Source organism: Gopherus evgoodei, chromosome 18 (genome assembly GCF_007399415.2).
Source record: "Gopherus evgoodei ecotype Sinaloan lineage chromosome 18, rGopEvg1_v1.p, whole genome shotgun sequence".
Classification (NCBI taxonomy): Eukaryota; Metazoa; Chordata; order Testudines; family Testudinidae; genus Gopherus; species Gopherus evgoodei.
The window spans coordinates 13767264-13784716 of NC_044339.1; the positions used below are offsets into that span (position 1 = coordinate 13767264).

General features: G+C 49.3%; 2 protein-coding genes across 5 annotated transcripts in view; one reads left to right on the forward strand and one right to left on the reverse strand.

Moving 5' to 3' along the window:
- NOC2L (NOC2 like nucleolar associated transcriptional repressor) overlaps positions 1–4827 on the reverse strand; it is an 81210-nt gene extending 76383 nt beyond the window's left edge. For both annotated transcript variants that reach the window (XM_030537716.1, XM_030537715.1), the window contains exons 1-2: positions 4784–4827; positions 2292–2471 (exon numbers count right to left, since the gene is read on the reverse strand). In XM_030537716.1, the coding sequence (XP_030393576.1) occupies positions 2292–2471; positions 4784–4803 (200 nt within the window). In that variant the 5' untranslated portion in view covers positions 4804–4827. The remainder of the gene's footprint in view (positions 1–2291; positions 2472–4783) is intronic.
- A 2079-nt stretch (positions 4828–6906) lies between these two features.
- KLHL17 (kelch like family member 17) overlaps positions 6907–17453 on the forward strand; it is a 35343-nt gene continuing 24796 nt past the window's right edge. Inside the window, exons 1-3 of one of the 3 annotated variants that reach the window (XM_030537650.1) lie at positions 6907–7013; positions 8021–8154; positions 10717–10872. The gene's annotated coding sequence lies outside the window, so the exon portion shown is untranslated. The remainder of the gene's footprint in view (positions 7014–8020; positions 8155–10716; positions 10873–17453) is intronic. The other 2 variants (XM_030537652.1, XM_030537651.1) reach the window with 2 other exon arrangements.

Sequence of the window (17453 nt, forward strand, 5' to 3'; positions counted from 1 at the left end):
ACAGGGAAGCTAAAAATGCTGTCTTTGGAATCTGCAAGGGAGCACATCACTTTGGAAACTTGGCAAAGACACAGGCCATAAGATCATATCACCTTATAATACAACCCAGGTGTGACGCTCTGTACCTCAGGGGAGCACCCTACACCCTCAGGTTCATCTTTATAAAATGATGTTGTGGTATCCAATGCCAATTTTGTCACGTCGGGTGTCTCTGGAAGGCTCATGAAACACTGAGCATGGTTGTTATAGTAATTGTTACAGTGATGTTACAGGTTATAATTTCATGTATATACTTATGAAACTGAAAATGTGTCCTCATGGCTTAAAGCAAGCCCAGCCAAAAACTCTCCAAGAGCAGAGAGGCAGTTCACACCTCATCAGGGCAGGTATGGGACAAACCCAGCCCAGCCTCACAGGAACAAAGGTTGCTGGCCTAGGCAGCAACAAAAGAATTTGTCAGGCTCTCCAGGGAGTCATCCCCCTTCCTTTGGTCAGTATGGAACTGCGATGAGGTAAAGCTTACCAAAATGGGGTGGGGGGGAGGAAATGATAAAAGAGAGACATTTGCCATGTGCGCTCTCTCTCTCCCCGCCCCCACACACCTACATCTACAGACACCCCATGCTGATCAAAGGGGAGAGCCTGGCTGAAGAGCAGCCAGCAAGCCTGTAGTGAGAAGTGTCTAAGTTTGTAAGGACACTGAAAGTGTTAAGATCAGCTTAGAATGCGTTTTGCTTTTATTTCATTTGACCAAATCCAACTTCTTGTGCTTTGATTTATAATCACTTAAAATCTATCTTTATAGTTAATAAATCTGTTTATTCTACCCGAAGCAGTGTGTTTGGTTTGAAATGTGTCAGAGACTCCCCCTGGGATAACAAGCCTGGGACATATCAATTTCTTTGTTAAACTGACAAACTCGTATAAGCTTGCAGCGGGCGTAACTGGACACTGCAAGACAGAGGTTCTGAGGGTTGCGTCTGGGACTGGAGAGATTGGCTACTGTCATTCAGTTGCACAATCCAAGGAGCAGCTGACGTGCCAGAGGCTGTGCATGAACAGTCCAGGGGTGGGGGTTCTCACAGCAGAGCAGGGCAAGGCTGGCTCTCAGAGTTAAGGACTGGAGCTACCTAGCAGATCGCTGGTCCGGATAACACCAGAGGGGAACGTCACACCAGGTAAAAACATCTTTTTTAAAAGTTGTCGTGGGGAAAACAATTTGTGAAATGTGACATTTAAAAACAACTTAAATAAATTCCAGCAACTTTTCAGTGAAAAGTGAGTACAATGACAATCTGACTTTAGCTAGCTCTAATTCTACAACCCCCCTGACATTCTGCTAATGGAGAGGCAATGTTCTAGGGTGCCAGAGAGAACAGTCAAAAGTCCATGCCAGATTTTCCAACCAAGTTTAAAGGTCCATTAATTCTACACACAGTACCAAGCCTGGGGGCTCAGCAACAACAGTTGCTCCCTAATCCAGTTCATATTTGTAGCATAAACAGGATTTCAGTGCATCCCTCAGCCAGGCTACAATCCCAGGACATGTACCCACCAATTAGGGGATATGTTTAAAACATGGCTAGATCCTGTCCATATTTATAGCTAGAACAAACCAATTTAGGAAAATCAGTTCAGGGGTCAAGGATGTTGTCGCTGAGCCCCTGGATTCTATTACTATTGTTGTGTAGATGGACACAAAGAACTGCTTCAGCATGGATTAAACAAAGCTCTGTGTAGATTGGAGCAGAGAGTTTTGGGGCTGAGTGCTTTCGGCTTTGCCACTGGTCTGCTGGGTGACCCTGGGCAAGTCACACCTCTCTGTGCCTCAATTTGCCCACCCGTACAATAGGGACAATGCTACTGGCCTCTTCTGTAAAGCACTTTGAGATCTACTGATGAAGACGGCTATGTAAGAGCTAGATATTATTATTTTCATACTGGGGACAAAGCACCAGTATCTCAGGCTTTTTTAAGATGATGTGCTTAGAACTGACTAACTTTTTTAAAGTGGGTCAGTGGAGTGGAAGAATCATAGAATATCAAGGTTGGAAGGGACCTCAGAAGGTATCTAGTCCAACCCCTTGCTCAAAGCAGGACCAATTCCCAATTAAATCATGCCAGTCAGGGCTTTGTCAAGCCTGACCTTAAAAACCTCTAAGAAATGAGATTCCACCACCTCCCTAGGTAACCCATTCCAGTGCTTCACCACCCTCTTAGTGAAAAAGTTTTTCCTAATACACCTTAAATGACTGTTCACATTTCCTCAATCAACAAGGAGCCACACTTACTTTTCTGCAGCTTTAACTTTGAGCGGTTTCTTCTTCTTTCCTCCTGCCTGCCCATTCTGGCTTTGTTTCCCGTTAGCAGGCTCTTCCACAAGCTCTGTCGTCTCCTCGTCTAAGTCACCATCATCTTCTGACTCAAATCCAGAAGTTAAAAATTCATCAACACTTAGCTCTGCCAGTTTTCTAGTTCCAGAGGGAGAAGAGAAGCAAGGTGGGAAGAGGGAGGAAGGGAAGAGGATTCAGGGTTTTAAATTAAATTGATTTGATGCTCATATCACACAGCACTCATACCACACAACATATCATATGCCCATTCCCACCCTGCAATCAACAAAAGAATATGTACTCAGCATGATCCGAAGTATTTACCAGAGAAAAACAGCCATCTCAATAGTTAGTTAATATAAGGTCTCAGCATTCCAAATTTTAGTCATGTGGTGGGTTCACAGGCTTCACCTGGCCTATTCATAAAGGTTGCAAAATATCTGACCCAAGAAAAGATACAGTCTCTCTAGTTTAGGAGATGTGTGTTTCTGAACAGTAGCAGAGCAGACATTCCCAAACAATCACCTTTTGTTGAAACTGCAGTGCAGTTATAAGGTCTGACTTTACCTGATCCAGTAGGTACAAAGTTACACACAAAACACAGTGCTTTACACCCTAGAAATCATTTAGAGAGCGCAGGAAGCTCTTACAACACCAAAGACCACCTGCTTTCTGTTTTGCAGCTAGCCAAAAGCTATTTAATTTAAAGCCTTCCCATGTTTTACTTCAACCAGGACGAGGAATAATAAGATGAACAGCCTGTTGACTTAATAACTAGTTTATAATAGCACACTTTAAAAAAAGTTAACTGCACAAGTCTCTTTCGCAGCCCATGTCACATGCTGTTTTGCAAAACGTGCCAGAAATACTGTGACTCCTTAAGGATGAGAAGGGATAAATATCTTTCTAAACGCTGCTCACTTTTCAGGGGACATCACCTTAAGAAATTCTGATTTGAAGAGAGGCGACTGGATACAAATACAAATTTAAACTTCCACACGCTGTGTTTGTACAGGTGCTGGCCCTGATCTGTGACTGGTGCCCCAGGGCCCTATCACAATAGATATTATTATTGCTAATAAATATTGCATATTGGCATAAATTACAAGCGGTGCCCCCAGCTCCAGGCTCTCAGTGACCCCAGCCCAGAAGCAAATAAACCTGCTATGCACATTGCATCTTTCACTCCAAACCTCTCACTAACTGATACAGAAATCTCCGCTGCATCCCAAGCTGAGCACCCACAAACTGCAGGGATGGTTCCCATCCAACTCAAAGTTTTGCAGTTAGGCCCTTAGGGGGCTTCATCCGGCCTCCCAGGTCTGGACACCCCTTCCTTGGCCCAAAGCCTGGCTAGGAACTATAAATGCAAACATCACTCTTCCACTCCCCCAACACAGGCCCTTTCCCATACACCTCCCCCCACTCCGAACGCACCCTACACCGCCTACGGGGGCAGCGGGAGGGGGGGTTCTCCCTTATGGGGCACTCCTCTCCCTAATATCCCCTCCCCAGAGGGGAGTCCCTGGCTGGTGCATTGTGCAAACTCCCTTCGGGTCAGAGCAGCTAGAGAGAAGTGCCCCCCCCCCCACCTAGCCAGTGCGGGTGCTAGCCCATGGGGGGGGGCCTAAGCAGGAACATTCTGGAAGCCCCCCCTCCCCTATCACTGCGGGTGCTAGCCCATGGGGGGACCTAAGCAAGAATATTTTGGAAGACCCCCCCCAGCCAGTGTGGGTGCTAGCCCATGGGGGGGCCCTAAGCAGGAACATTCTGGAAGCCCCCCCCCCAGTCACTGCAGGTGCTAGCCCATGGGGGGGGCCTAAGCAGGAACATTTTGGAAGCCCCCCCCCGTCACTGCGGGTGCTAGCCCATGGGGGGGGCCTAAGCAGGAATATTTTGGAAGCCCCCCCCAGTCACTGCGGGTGCTAGCCCATGGGGGGGCCTAAGCAGGAATATTTTGGAAGCCCCCCCCAGTCACTGCGGGTGCTAGCCCATGGGGGGGCCTAAGCAGGAATATTTTGGATGCCCCCCCCCCCCAGTCACTGCGGGTGCTAGCCCATGGGGGGGGCCTAAGCAGGAATATTTTGGAAGCCCCCCCCCAGTCACTGCGGGTGCTAGCCCATGGGGGGGGCCTAAGCAGGAATATTTTGGAAGCCCCCCCCAGTCACTGCGGGTGCTAGCCCATGGGGGGGCCTAAGCAGGAATATTTTGGAAGCCCCCCCCCCCAGTCACTGCGGGTGCTAGCCCATGGGGGGGGCCTAAGCAGAAATACTGTGGAAGCCCCCCCAACACATACTAATAATTAATTCCCCCCCAGCTGCTCGGGGCCCTACACACCCCCTCGGCTCATGCCCAGCGCTGGCTCTCAGCCCCCCCGCGCACGTGCCTGCGACCCCTGGGCCCCGCGCCTCCAGCTGGGAGCCGAGCGCGCCCGCCCGCGCCGCACTCACCTCCTGCCTCCAGCCGCCATGGCGCTGCAACGTGCGGCCCGGCCTCTCCCACAATGCAGCGGCCAAGGGGGAGGATTGATTCCTTGGTTTACGAAGGTGAGCGTACAGAATAAATCACGCGGTAGGGCGAATTAAAGCCGCTGCGGTTGCAGGAGTAATCTAGGAGTCGGGGGTGGGGGAGGAGCGCTTTCTCTCTCTCTGTCTCTGTTAAACTCATGAGGAACAACAGAAGGACCATCCTGGGTCAGATCAATGTACCATCTAGCCCAGTGTCCTGTCTTCCGACAGCGGTCAGGGCCAGATGCTTTAGAGTGAATGAATAGAACAGGGAATTTTTTCAGTGATCCATCCTCTGTCATCCACTCCCAGCTTCTGGCAGCCAGCCAGGCCAGGTCTATACGAGGAAATTAAGTCAGTAGAACTATGTCCCTCAGGCATGTGAAGAATCCACACCCCTGTGCTAGGCAGGTAAATTGGCCCTAGTGTAGACAGCGCTATGTCCATGGGAGGGCTTCTCCCATTAAGTCTCTCATGGTGATGGAGTATCTATGCTGATGGCAGCATCTTCACTGGTGCAGTGTTTTTAGTGTAGATGTGCGCTAAGAGACTTAGGGACACCAAGAGCATGGGGTTGCCTCCCTGACCGTCTTGGCTAATTGCCACTGATGGACCTCTCCGCCACAGAACAAGGACTGATTGAAACCGGAGATATGCTCGCTTTTTGAGCTCTGAGTCTCTCTGCTGATATAGTGTCCAGTATCGGGGGTAGCCGTGTTAGTCTGTATCCACAAAAACAACAAGGAGTCCGGTGGCACTTTAAAGACTAACAGATTTATTATGCCCAAATAAATCTGTTAGACTTTAAGGTGCCACCGGACTCCTTGTTGTTTCTACTGATATAGAGACTGAGATTTCAGTCTTAAACAGCAAACACCAAACCCTGAAGCACATTGCTTTTTAAAGATATCAGGTGATAGGCTGGATTTGCATAAGTGACTAGTGATTTAGGATGTGTAGGTGCCCAGCCTGAAACTCCTCCTAGGGGCCTGGTGGTCAGCACTTTCTGAAAATCAGGCCTCTTTAAAGTGCCTCAAATTGGGCACCCAAGTAACAAATTACTTTGGAAAATGTTGACTTGATCTTTATAGAACTCTCTCTATGATATCTCTGGGTATCAATCGCCATATCTGCACAAAGAGATCTAGTCTATTCTACATAGGTTCTTACACACTGAGCAACTTTCACTTATTTGTGGTTCCTTCTCTCTCTTACCCTCTACCTAGGGAGAGAATAGTGCGGCAATGGAGTGTTTTGTTTTGGTAGGAAGGTGGGTTTTTTAAAAGTGCTCAGAGCAAACAGGTTTCAAGACTGAATATTTATAATCTAATACCAAACTACTATCTATCTCACACTTTCTACAACACATATAGTTTAATATTTAATGTATGTTCTTGACTATTAAAATTTCTCTCTCACACCTATTTTATAATGCTAACATCTATTTCCCTCTGTATTTACAGACACATATATAAAGATTGCAATACTGCAAGAACTTACTCATATTAATCCTTTAGGCAGCAATTCAGGTGAGTGTGTTGGATTCAATGAGGTTCTGCAGGAGTCTATCCCTCTTGGGGCCTTACAGACAAATTGCATTCCTGTGGAGGAAGGTTCCAATGATGTTGGATCCATATTACAGGCTGCTTTTTGGTGTTTTGTTTTTAAGTACTTCCCTCATTGTGAAGGGGGTTGTGATGTGTCTGTTGCAATGGGACCCTTTCAAATCTCACCTCTATGTTAAAAGAATCACCCTCATCTAACCTGTTCCCAGTTTGCCTGCCCTGATATTAATTATTTTAGAGGATTTTTTTTCTTTAAAGAACGTGCCACTTTTCTGTTAGGATTTTTAAGAACGCCGACCGACGTCTCCAACACAGCCATGAAAAGGAAGGGTTTGGAGCTAGACCATACAGCCCTGCTATATAGGGTTGCAATTCAGGAGCAGGCGGCGACTTTACACGGAAAGAGCTGTTATTGCTCCAGACACAGCTTAGAAAGGTGCATTAGGGAGAAAAGGAAGCCCCTTTGTGACATAGGCAAAGGGGAGGGTGAAGAGGGGATTTGAACCTATGAAGTGAGTGCAACTATGGCTTAGCTAAGCCATCTGGATACCGTCCTGTTTGAACAAGCCAGCGTTGCTAGCTCCTAGTCCCCCACAACTTTCACTTGGGTGAGTGTGATCTGGGAAAGGTTCTTTATTATTTTTTGCACGGAAGGGGAGCGAGACATTGGGGACTGAGCAATGGGGAGGGAGATTTAAGGTGGACTCACTGCAGAGCCACACATCTTGTCTCCATCATGCATGCAGCCTGTGTCCTGCGATTAACTCATTTTGCAGGGTGATGCGGAATAGTGCAATGCAACCCCCCTGTCTGCTATGATTCCCCTCTCTCCCAGTCCCCCATTATCTTGCCTTGCAACCTAGCCGGACCATCAATCACTTTTGCAGACCGTTGTTTCTCTGATGCTGGAGCAGCTGCGGTTGTGGGATAAGCGTCAACCAAGGCAAGGGCTGGTGTGGAGCCTGCAAGGCTGAGCTCTGGTTGGCGAGGCGGACACAGACCCTGATTTCTTGCTGAGCTGCATGTTATCGAACGAGCGGCTCTGCTTGGCGGGGTTATTTCAGGTGACTTCCTTGTGGAGCGCTGCAGCTTTCAGACCTGGCCTGGTTCAAATCGGGACTTGCCGGATTTTAAGCCCTGTGCATATTGAATATATTGCATGTTTGCAAAAGCCTTGGGGGGGCAGTTTAAAATTCCCCTGTCGTCCCCCCCCCCCCGACTCCAGTGGCTAAAAGCCTGCAGTACTGCACCCTCCAGGAGACCGGCTTTTTAAGGAGGAACTCCCACGAGCAGGGGCAGATTCCGCCTCTTTCCCACCGTGAAGCTGCCCGTGCACACCTGGGATGGGTACGGGCAGGCTCACCGCTCCCCCCGGCAGCACACAGCGCGCATCACGCCCCTTGCTGTGACTGTGCTTTTAAAAGAGGGGGCAAACGTGTCGTGCCCAACTCTCTGCTGGGGAAGTAGGCGGAGCGGCCTTAAAAGTCTTGCCTGCACCTGGTTGGTTTACATTTGCGTCAGTTTCAGCCCTGTAGAATTTGGGGGGCTCAGGACAAAGGAATCGGGAGCTGGAGGCCCCCGGACCATCTTAAACCTGCTGCCTCCCGTTGCACAGCTTGGAGCGAGAGAGGGGCTGCTGGGTGGTCCTGAAGAATTAGCAGCTGGGGACAGCACAGACACACACAGCATCCTCGTAGGAGACCCCGGCGCTAGAGATTAGTTATGAGCCATCTCCCTGCACCTATATCTGTAAGTATGACCGAGCAAAGAGAGTCTATGAAGGTGGGAAAGAGAAATGTAAAAAAAAAAATAATTCCAAAGCATTCTCTTACCCTACCATGCATTTCTGCCCCTCGTATTCTGTTAGTAACAATGGCATTATATTTTTTAAAGGGGGCATAGTGTCACAATTTCTCCTTGAGAAGTTGTGCCCTGGCTTACTACTGTCATCAATTCTGGTTGCAAAACTGAGCTGTGTGCCAAGTGGGATGATTTTTGTTTCTGAATTGTATCAGTGGGAAACGCGCTTTCCCATAGCACTGCCGACATTAGGGCCATGTATAGCTTCTGATGAACCAGGCACTTTCTCCTGGCTAGCAGAAGAGTCTCTAGTGAATTTGCAGTGTGTGTGATGTCCCTCTCAAAGGATTGTGTTTCACCCTGGGACTGATATAGCAAAAATATGTAACTTCCACACCAGAAAGCTAGTGAATTTGTTTGCAAGTTGATAGAGGGTTGGGATTACATATGGAGTGCCCTAAGGTAACATGATGCCTTTCCTCCAGTGAAATGTTGTAAGGACACATTGAAAATTAAGTTCTGATTAAACCTGCCTTTGTGTCTCTTACTTACTACCAACAGGACCCTAACACTTACGCTTTGGGGGTTAAAATCCATTTTATTCCCCTGTGTATAGCTGATCCAGGCATGTTATTTTAAAAAGTCCTGGGTTTTAACTAGCTGATCTGCTTTAGCAGTCTCTGATTGCTGTCTATCAGTATCGCAGTGCCTTTCTCTGTGCTGCTATAGTTAAGCATCTCAGTCCTAAATAGGACTTATTTTTCCATCATTTTTATATAACTCCTTAAAAAATACCCTAAGCTGAAGCCTCATGAGATTTGGGGGCACAGAGGGGAAGTTTTCAACTTTCTAGGTGTTCTTACAGTTCCATTCATGTTAATTCTACAATGTGAGAGATGAAATCTGCCATCATCTTAGTCTTGATATTCCCCACTGTGCCAAGCGGTTGAAACAGCAAAGGTAGGAGTACTGCTGTGGGGAGACCCGCCAAGCCCGATCAGTTGCACCAAAGAGGATTTTCCTGTTCCCCTGCTGTGGCTGCCTTTGAGGTGGAGAGAATCTCCCGCTACTGCCGTAGCAGCTGTGACATCTATACTGGCAGATCCAGTCCCAAGTAGCGGGCGGTCTGATTCATCCAGACTGCCTCAGCTCGCTAACCGAGTAGAGGATCCCTTCTCCGAGGAGCTGTCAGCTTTCAGATAAGGTCGGCGGAACCCAGGCTGTTCCTGAGGGAGCTGGAGGGGAGAAATGCACAGTAGCTGCTGGATGGCCCTGCTCACCAAGGTGTGGGGTTGACAGAAGGTATGGCAGTCAGCCACTTGCAAAATAGACCTGTGTCCTTTCTGGCAGGTTAAGGCCAGTGCAGAAACTGTGGGCCCACATTGATCATTCATGCCTCTCCGATGAGAAATAATCTGCCAGCTGCTCTTGAGTGGTGGATAGATCCTTCCACAAGAAACCATCTCTGGGCATCAACAATTGCTGCTAGGGAAAGACACGGTTGTGGCTGAATTGCTCTGCTTGGATTTCGTGGGTTGCCTGTGATCTCCGCCCATCTGGCTATGGAATGGAGACAATGGATATTGGTGGGTGACATTCCCTTCTAGTCATGGACACAGCTACAACGTCCACGTTAATTTGATATGATCTATCCACCACTTCCACCCTTGATGTCTGCAAGGTGTTGACTTGCCTGTGTAGTCTATTGAGGGTAAGCAGAATGACCTTTCAATGGGTTTGTGATGACTGGAAGGAAGTGATGGACAACTGCTGCTCCTCTCTAAAGGTTCTTGCATGTAGGCTCTCATGAATTTCCCTCCTTCATGCATATGAAGTAACATGGAGAGGCTGTGAAATACTTTTGGGCTGCTTTGTCCACGTATTGGTGACACCAGGCTCTGTCTCTGTCACTGAATGCAGATTCTAAGATACTATTCCTGTCCCGATTTCTGACTAAACTATGAAGCCAGGTGACAGCAAAGTGGGTATGTCTTACTCCTGGTCAGGAACTGGCAGGGAAAGTCATTTGGAGCGGGCAGAAGTGGTGCCTGCACCCTCTGTTCGGGGATCTATGTTTGTAGTCCATTGGTCCTACTGGAGCCGGTATTGCTTTGAGAGCACAGGAATACTAATGGCCCATCGTGTTCTGCATCACTTTTGGCTGCTGGGGGCCACAAGGTCTCCTCTCTGCACCAGCCCTTACTACAAACACCCATTGCTACATTCGTTTAAAGGGGGGCGTAATTCAGTGGAGGAGGGTGCTGAGGCTTCTGAACTAGTGGAGCAGCTTTGGGGATTTTTTTGTGTTGCTGAAAATGGTTCATGAACATTTTTACTATGCCCAAGAAAGTGTAAAAACTCCTTATATCCTGGCTGGTGAGTGATCCGTGACCTGCAAAAGATTTCTGGGATAGATAGCTCTGTCACACAGCCTCCTGCGTAAATAATATATCTTTTTGTCATCACAACAGTTCAGGAAAAGACCATTTTAGCATCTCTCTCTTTTTAAAGGCCTAGCTTGGTACCCCAGACTGTGATGCTCAGAAGGAACCCATGGCTGTCCATTTTCCCCACTTAATTTTGTCCTCCACCTTGGGGAGCTGTGAGTGAAGCTGGGAGTCGGAAGATCTGAGTTCTATTCCTTGCTGAGCTGCTGTGTGACCTTGGGTGAGTCACTTCGGTTCCCTGGCCCTCTCTTTCTCCTCCCATTTGTCGTGTCTGTTTTGTTTGTAAAGCTCTTTGGGGTTGGGACTGCGTGTGTTTGTACAGCACCCAGGGCGATGGGGCATCTGGGGCGGCTGTAATACAAAAACCAAATATTTTAAACTAAAGCTAATGCTTCCTCTGGCTCATGTGAAAGATAGTCCCAGCAGAGGCAGGTGAGGACTGTGCACAAGGCTACTGTCCTCAATCTTATTATGCAAGGATAGCATAATCCTAGAGCCAACACCACACTGCATCGCTTGGACAGAAGTGAAGGAAAGACAGGACCACTGAAAGCAGCCGAGCAGGCCCTCTGCCTACCCTAATGCTCCCCTTTGCCTTCCAGTTGATGGACTCCTGCTGCCTCCAGGCAGGTTCACAAGAGTTGGGTAAAAATACTCCCACTCTATCCCTTCCAGTGCAGGGGAAAGCAGAACTTGACCCTCTGGGTTTGTACATTCATCAGCATGTCCTGTTATTTGACAGCCTGTGTGTTGGGTACATTGACATTTCATAAAGAGGCAGAGAGAAAAGGTTTAGTTTAATTTCTGGGCCTTTAATGGGTTGGTTTGATGTTGAACATTAGGAGATAGATCTTCAAAAGACCTCAGCACCCAATGTGCTCCCCGTAGGCTGAGCCCTTTGGAAAATCTGGCCCCAAGAGTCCACTGTTACAGGATTAGCCCTAAGCTTGCAACTGCATCCATGCAGGTGGATGTCTGTATGAGCCTCAGGACTCCATGTGGACATGGTTGTACCCAGCACTTCACAAAAGAGAGCAGTATCATTATCCCCATTTTACAGAGGGGTAACTGAGGCACAGAGGGGTACAGTGACTTGCCCGAGGTCACCCAGCAGGCCAGTGGCCGAGACAGGAATAAAAGCCAAGTCTTCTGAGTTCTAGTCCAGTGCTTGAGGCCACAGCATTGTGGCTTTCGTTTGTAGTGACAACATACACACAAGATTTTCCAACCCATCCTCAATGGACATATCCTCTCCTTGAGATATTGGAATACTGCTGCAGACTAAGTGCCGTGGAGCAGAACAGCCGGCAGCACTGCACCTGGGGGAGGAGAGTGACGTCTTCCTCCGTGGAATTGATACTTCCCTGAGATGGGTACATGGGACTGTGAGGGCTTCATCCCCGCTGCAATAAGAATGGCCATGGTAATTGGTTACTGGATCTCAGTCCTTAGCTTGCTTAGGGCTAGATCAGAGGAAGGATCTTCCCCTCCCCCCTCACTTCTGCACAGGGTGGGAAAACCAGGCATGGAGGCACCCGTCTGTTGGGTACATCTGACTCCCATTGCCACAGGGGCTGAGTGCCTCCCCAGTGTATTTACACAGCCTCTCCCTAGCCTGGAGGTGAAACAACTGGATTTGGAGTAGTTTGTGTGAAGAACATACTGGGGAGGGCTGGGGAAATCAAGCCAAAGACACAGATTTTGCATTTAGCTCATAACATGGTGAGGCCTGTAGCCCCTTCTCTCTCGCAGGAGCAAGAGTTCCATAGCCGAGGTGCAGATGCTGCTAAGGCTCTGTCTGGCACTCCCATCACCCCCCTTAAGGGGTTGCCCTAAATTAGCACCTCTTTAAAAAACGCAGGTGCAGAGGAGGGATGTCAAGAGGAAATACTTTAAATAGAAAAAGGCACCAAACCTCCCCACCCACCAGAGCGGACTCCCGAAGCCCCACTGAAGGTTGTTAAAACAATAATACTGACCCAGGGCAAACAGCCAGTGTGCCAATCCCTATGCCTTGCCTGCAGCCACTGCAATCTCTGCATGCTACAGACCTGGCGATTGTGTGCTTTCCACCCCCAAAGCTACACATACTCCCTGGCAGCCTGTCACTGCCTTGCCGATGTCTAGACAGGAGGATTCAATGCGCGTCGTTATGTCTAATTCATAAAAACGGGAGAGCTGGGAGCTAGTGCATCTTGCTACTGCGAGTCATCTCTATCTGTTGCACCCCATACTGACACTAGGCAAGTCTAAGAGCTGATTAATGCTGCTGATCAGCAGGGGTGGGTGTGTGTATGAGAGAGAGAGAGAGAGAGAGAGAGAGAGATCTTGGGGAGGATTATAGATACTCTGTGGATTGGGTCCTGGTGGCCTGCAGATGGAGGATGCTCTTTGGGGAAAGGTACACAAGAGAAGAGGCCTTTTTCAATGATGTTTTAGGCCAAGTTGTAGTAGAGGCTTGTGCACGTGGTGGTAGCTCGCTGGGTCTTGCTGCAGAGGACGCATCTATGTGCTGGGATCTGCTGTTCGGCAGCAGGAGGCCATGACAGATGCAACATGTACTCTAATCTTTTGGCTTCTGTTGCTGGCTGGCTCGGGAAGGGGGCTGTGTGCTTTCTCCTTCTGCCCTACCTCGCTGTGGGCGAGGAGGAAAATCGGGAGATGGGGATGCTGAGCTCCCCTTCCTCCGGGAGTCGACATTGACTCTTCTTGTCCTGACATATTTACGTCTGTCAGTAAGGAACTGTGCTAATCCATGGCATCTGCAGGGCAGAACGGGGGTTTCCTTTTAAGTGCCACCTTCCCAGGCACCCTTGATCTTCTTTCCTGCCGCTCTCTGCTGAGTCGTCTGGCTTCTAGCTGTGCTGATCTGAAGAAATCAATGGACTGTTACAGCTCGGATTTGCTGGGAGGTTAGCTGTGCAACAAGCCCCTAGGAAATGGGGATAGGGGGTTGCAATTCCACAGGAAATGTCCTTTTCCCATAGGCCCCTTGTCCTGCACTCTATCTCTGCCAGAATACTGGCACATGGACGTTTGTGGCCACTATTCATGCATTTTGCCTGTATAGCGAGGCTGCGAGAATTTGAGCTGCTGTATACACCAGGGTGCCTACCAGCATTCCAGGGATACGAAGGATAAGTCTGTGACAAGTTTGGGATCATGCTTATTTTTAAGGGGCAGAATCTCATCGTGTCTTGGTGAAGGTTCAAAACCAGCCCTTTATATCAGAGTCTGGTCCTTTGGGGCCCAGGAACACCAAGAGGAGGGGCCTTAGAATTTATTATCGCTTGCAAACATCTCATCTGATCTCAAATTCCTCAGTAGCTCCTTCTTGGATCTATGCATTAGGACATTGGGCACAAAATGAGGGACGTCTCTTAAAATACTGCACAGGTGACCACCCTAGCTTGGACTCCTGTGTTAATTTGATGCAACCTCTTGGCAGTGCTGCTCTTCAAACGGAAGGCAAGAGGGGTGCAAATTTGCAGGCACACCAGGTATCTGGTTTGTTTTATTGATGTATTTGCACATGCTATATTTCTGGCAATGCTGTGCAATAGCACAACAGAGCCTATTTTTATGCTGTCAGCAGGGCGATTTACGCCTCATGATTGTTCCTGGGGACTATGTCCTCTATTGTGTTCTGCCTCAGTGTGACATAGAGGACAACTTCTAACCCTATACATGTCCTGAAAAAGAAAAAAAAAAAAGGCATTTGTGTGCAATTCACACACACACACACACGTGCAGAAAATTGAGGATTTTGAACTGAGTTTTCCCTAGAACAGTACAAATGCCCCAAAAGTCCTTGGGACAGGACTAATGATTAGCGGCTTTTTAAAAGAGGAAATGGGGAAAGCATTTAACTGCATTCAACATATAAAAAAATGTTTAAAGAGGGGAAAAAAAACAGGGCTTCATTACTATTTTCTAGCAGTGCCCCAGTCAATAACAGCGGCTGCACAAATACAAGAAGAACATGGTCCCTGCACCAAATAGCTTTCTGTTTACATGTACGTTTAATCTCAACCTGTGGAGCCCTGTGGACATGGGTGAGTTTCCTGCCCTGATCCTACTGCAGCTCATGCAAACACATAGGTTTTTTTGCCCAGACACGCCTCTTTCCTGTTCTTAATTTAATTAACCCTTTAAAGCAGGACTGTGCTTACCTGATGGCAGAATCAGAACCCAAGTCCATCTCTGCTGACATGCATCCAATTGCAGGATCGAGGCCATAAACTTTATGCTTCCTCCTGGGATGCCTTAAGGAGCAGCATTCCTCTGGGGAGAAATCCTCCCTCTTGAGTCCGCCTTTTATCCTCCTGAGTTGGAGCTAATGAGACCCACTTGGTCTGGTTGCTAGGGTGAGTCCACAGAACAGCTCTGAGCCCGAACCTGAGCCTGGCACACTCTCACACCCTCATAAGGAAGTTTCCTAGACAGGGGACCAAAGGAGGGAGGCCAGAACTAAGCACCTAATGAGCTTGCCTGAGCCCATGCCTCCTTCTCTGCCCAAACTGTCCTCTCCTTTTGCTACTCCATGCACTTATAAGCAAGGAAGCAGCTGTAGAAGAAGCTTGAGACTCTGCATCTCGGTGAGGAGGGTGCACCTAGTGCTTGACCTTGCTGGTGCCCACACATAACCTCCGTGTGCACCAGAGCACGATGGCGTTGTGTTGCCTGCATATGTGCTATGCACGGGCGTGTGCTCCCCTTCTGCAGTGCTGAGCACCACGAGGACACTGGCGAGAAGGCAAGATCCGAGACTCTATGGAGACTCATTAGACCTGTCCTGTGCAAGCAGCGCAGAACAGAGCAACCTATCGTCTACTGGCTGGAAAACCAGGTGCAGTGTCACACCGAGGTGGTGAAATGTGGGGAGGACAAGCTCGTTAAGTGTGTGAGCAGAAAAGGTTCCTCATTGCTGTGGGAGGTGGGGGTGGGAACAGGCCACGTGATCTCTTGCCACTTCTTCGTCCCTCCCACCCCCATCCTCCACCCCGTGACTCGGGAATGGGAAGGATCTACAGGCCCCCTCCGTACCTCCCTAGATCCCTAATGCTGCAGGGGGAATCAGGCTGACCACAGTCCCCTTCAGGAACTGTTGCACAGCCTTGTGAGGTAGGTGGGAAAGGGAAACAAAAGTCGGCCTCACCGTAGGACCCTGCTGCAGACAGGTGGGAGATGGTGCCTGATATGTAGTGTGTATCTCTGCCCAGTGGTCAGGCCCGTAACCTAGCACTTTGGAGACCCAAATTCAAGTCCCTGCTCTGGCACAGGCTTCCTGGGTGACCTTGGGCAAGCCATTTAGCTGCTCCGTGCCTCAGTTTCCCATCTGTACAATGAGGGTAATAGCACCCTCCTACCTCCCAGGGGTGGTGTGTGGATGAATACAATAAAGATTGAGGTGCTTTAATACGACCGTGATGGGAGGGGGAGGGGCATATAAGTACCTTTAGCTAGATTTGGCCATCACTGCTAGGTAATAGCCTGCAAACTGCTACAAAATACAGACCCATCACCTTCCCGAACGCAGCACTGAGAGAGCCCCTTTCCTCCAGTGCCCGCGTGCTCTCTTCTCTTCCTCTTGTTCCCTCTCCTCAGCCTGTGTTTGGGGAGCTGCTGGGGAGGGGACAGGAACGACTGGCTGTCTGGCCCCCGCTGCACCTTGAAGCTCAGCCTGCCAGCCACATTTCCGGTCTCCTCTCTGTAAATGCATCTGGATCGCCTCCGAGCCTTAGGAGCTGGGGCTTCACTGAGGAGCTGGCTGCCCCCAGGGGACCAGCCCTGCATGTCATCCCAATTCTCGAGTGGCATGAGACGCTGGCAGCTGCCCCAGCGGGGGAGCGCCATGCTGAGGGCAGTCTCCATGCCTGCTTTGCCCTGGTGATATTCGCCTGGCTTCTTTCTGAACAGTTCATAAGCACGGGTGGCAGTGAGCAATTCCTGAGGGGGTAAAATCCCTGCACGGGGTGTGTGTGAGGGCCGTGAGGGGAGTTCATTTGTGTCCTTAAAACACTACTAGCTAATAGCAACGGTACAGATATAGACACCGGGTCAGGGCCAGATTTACCCTGCCCCTTGTGAAGTTGTTCACGCCAATGCACGGTGAGTGGAGGGGGGAACCCGACCAAGTCAGGCTGATGAGGATTCAGTTTGCCCCTTCTCTGTGCTGGAAATGCTGGGAAGGGCTCAAGGATGATACTGGGCCAGTGGGTTCTGTTAAAGAGACCCTGCCAAGCAGATCAGGCTCCCCTTTGCACAGGAGTGTTGGCGCTAAGTACGCCTGGCTTACAGGGGTGCAGTGCATTACGAAGAAAGGGGTGCTCCCCAGGCTGAACCAAATCCACTGCTCCCTCCATGCCCCGTTCCCCAAGGCCTCCTCTGGTCTTCATGGCTGTTGCAGCCAGTCCAGCTTCCCCTTCTGATGGCTGTTCTGTTGGGTGCCCTGTGTGGGGATCCGGTGCTGCTGATCACCCTAGCATGCTGTGTCCAGGGTGCTTTGGTGGCCCTGTAGGAGCAAGACCTGTCCTGAAAAGATTTTTAAGGGCACTATGAGGCCAGCAGCTAAGGATGGGGATGAATTACCGGAGCAGTGCAAGAGGGGGTAACTAGGTGCAATGCAGAGACCTGAAAAGGAAATTCTTACGCCTGTCTGTGTGTGTATATACACACGCCCACCTAGAAGCGTCCCAGGCACTTGCTGGCTTTGGGGTCGAATAGAGGACGTGCACTCCTGACTCTTCGGCATGTCCCACATCTGCCAGTGAGCTGTGTTACGGGATGCACAGATCTCCC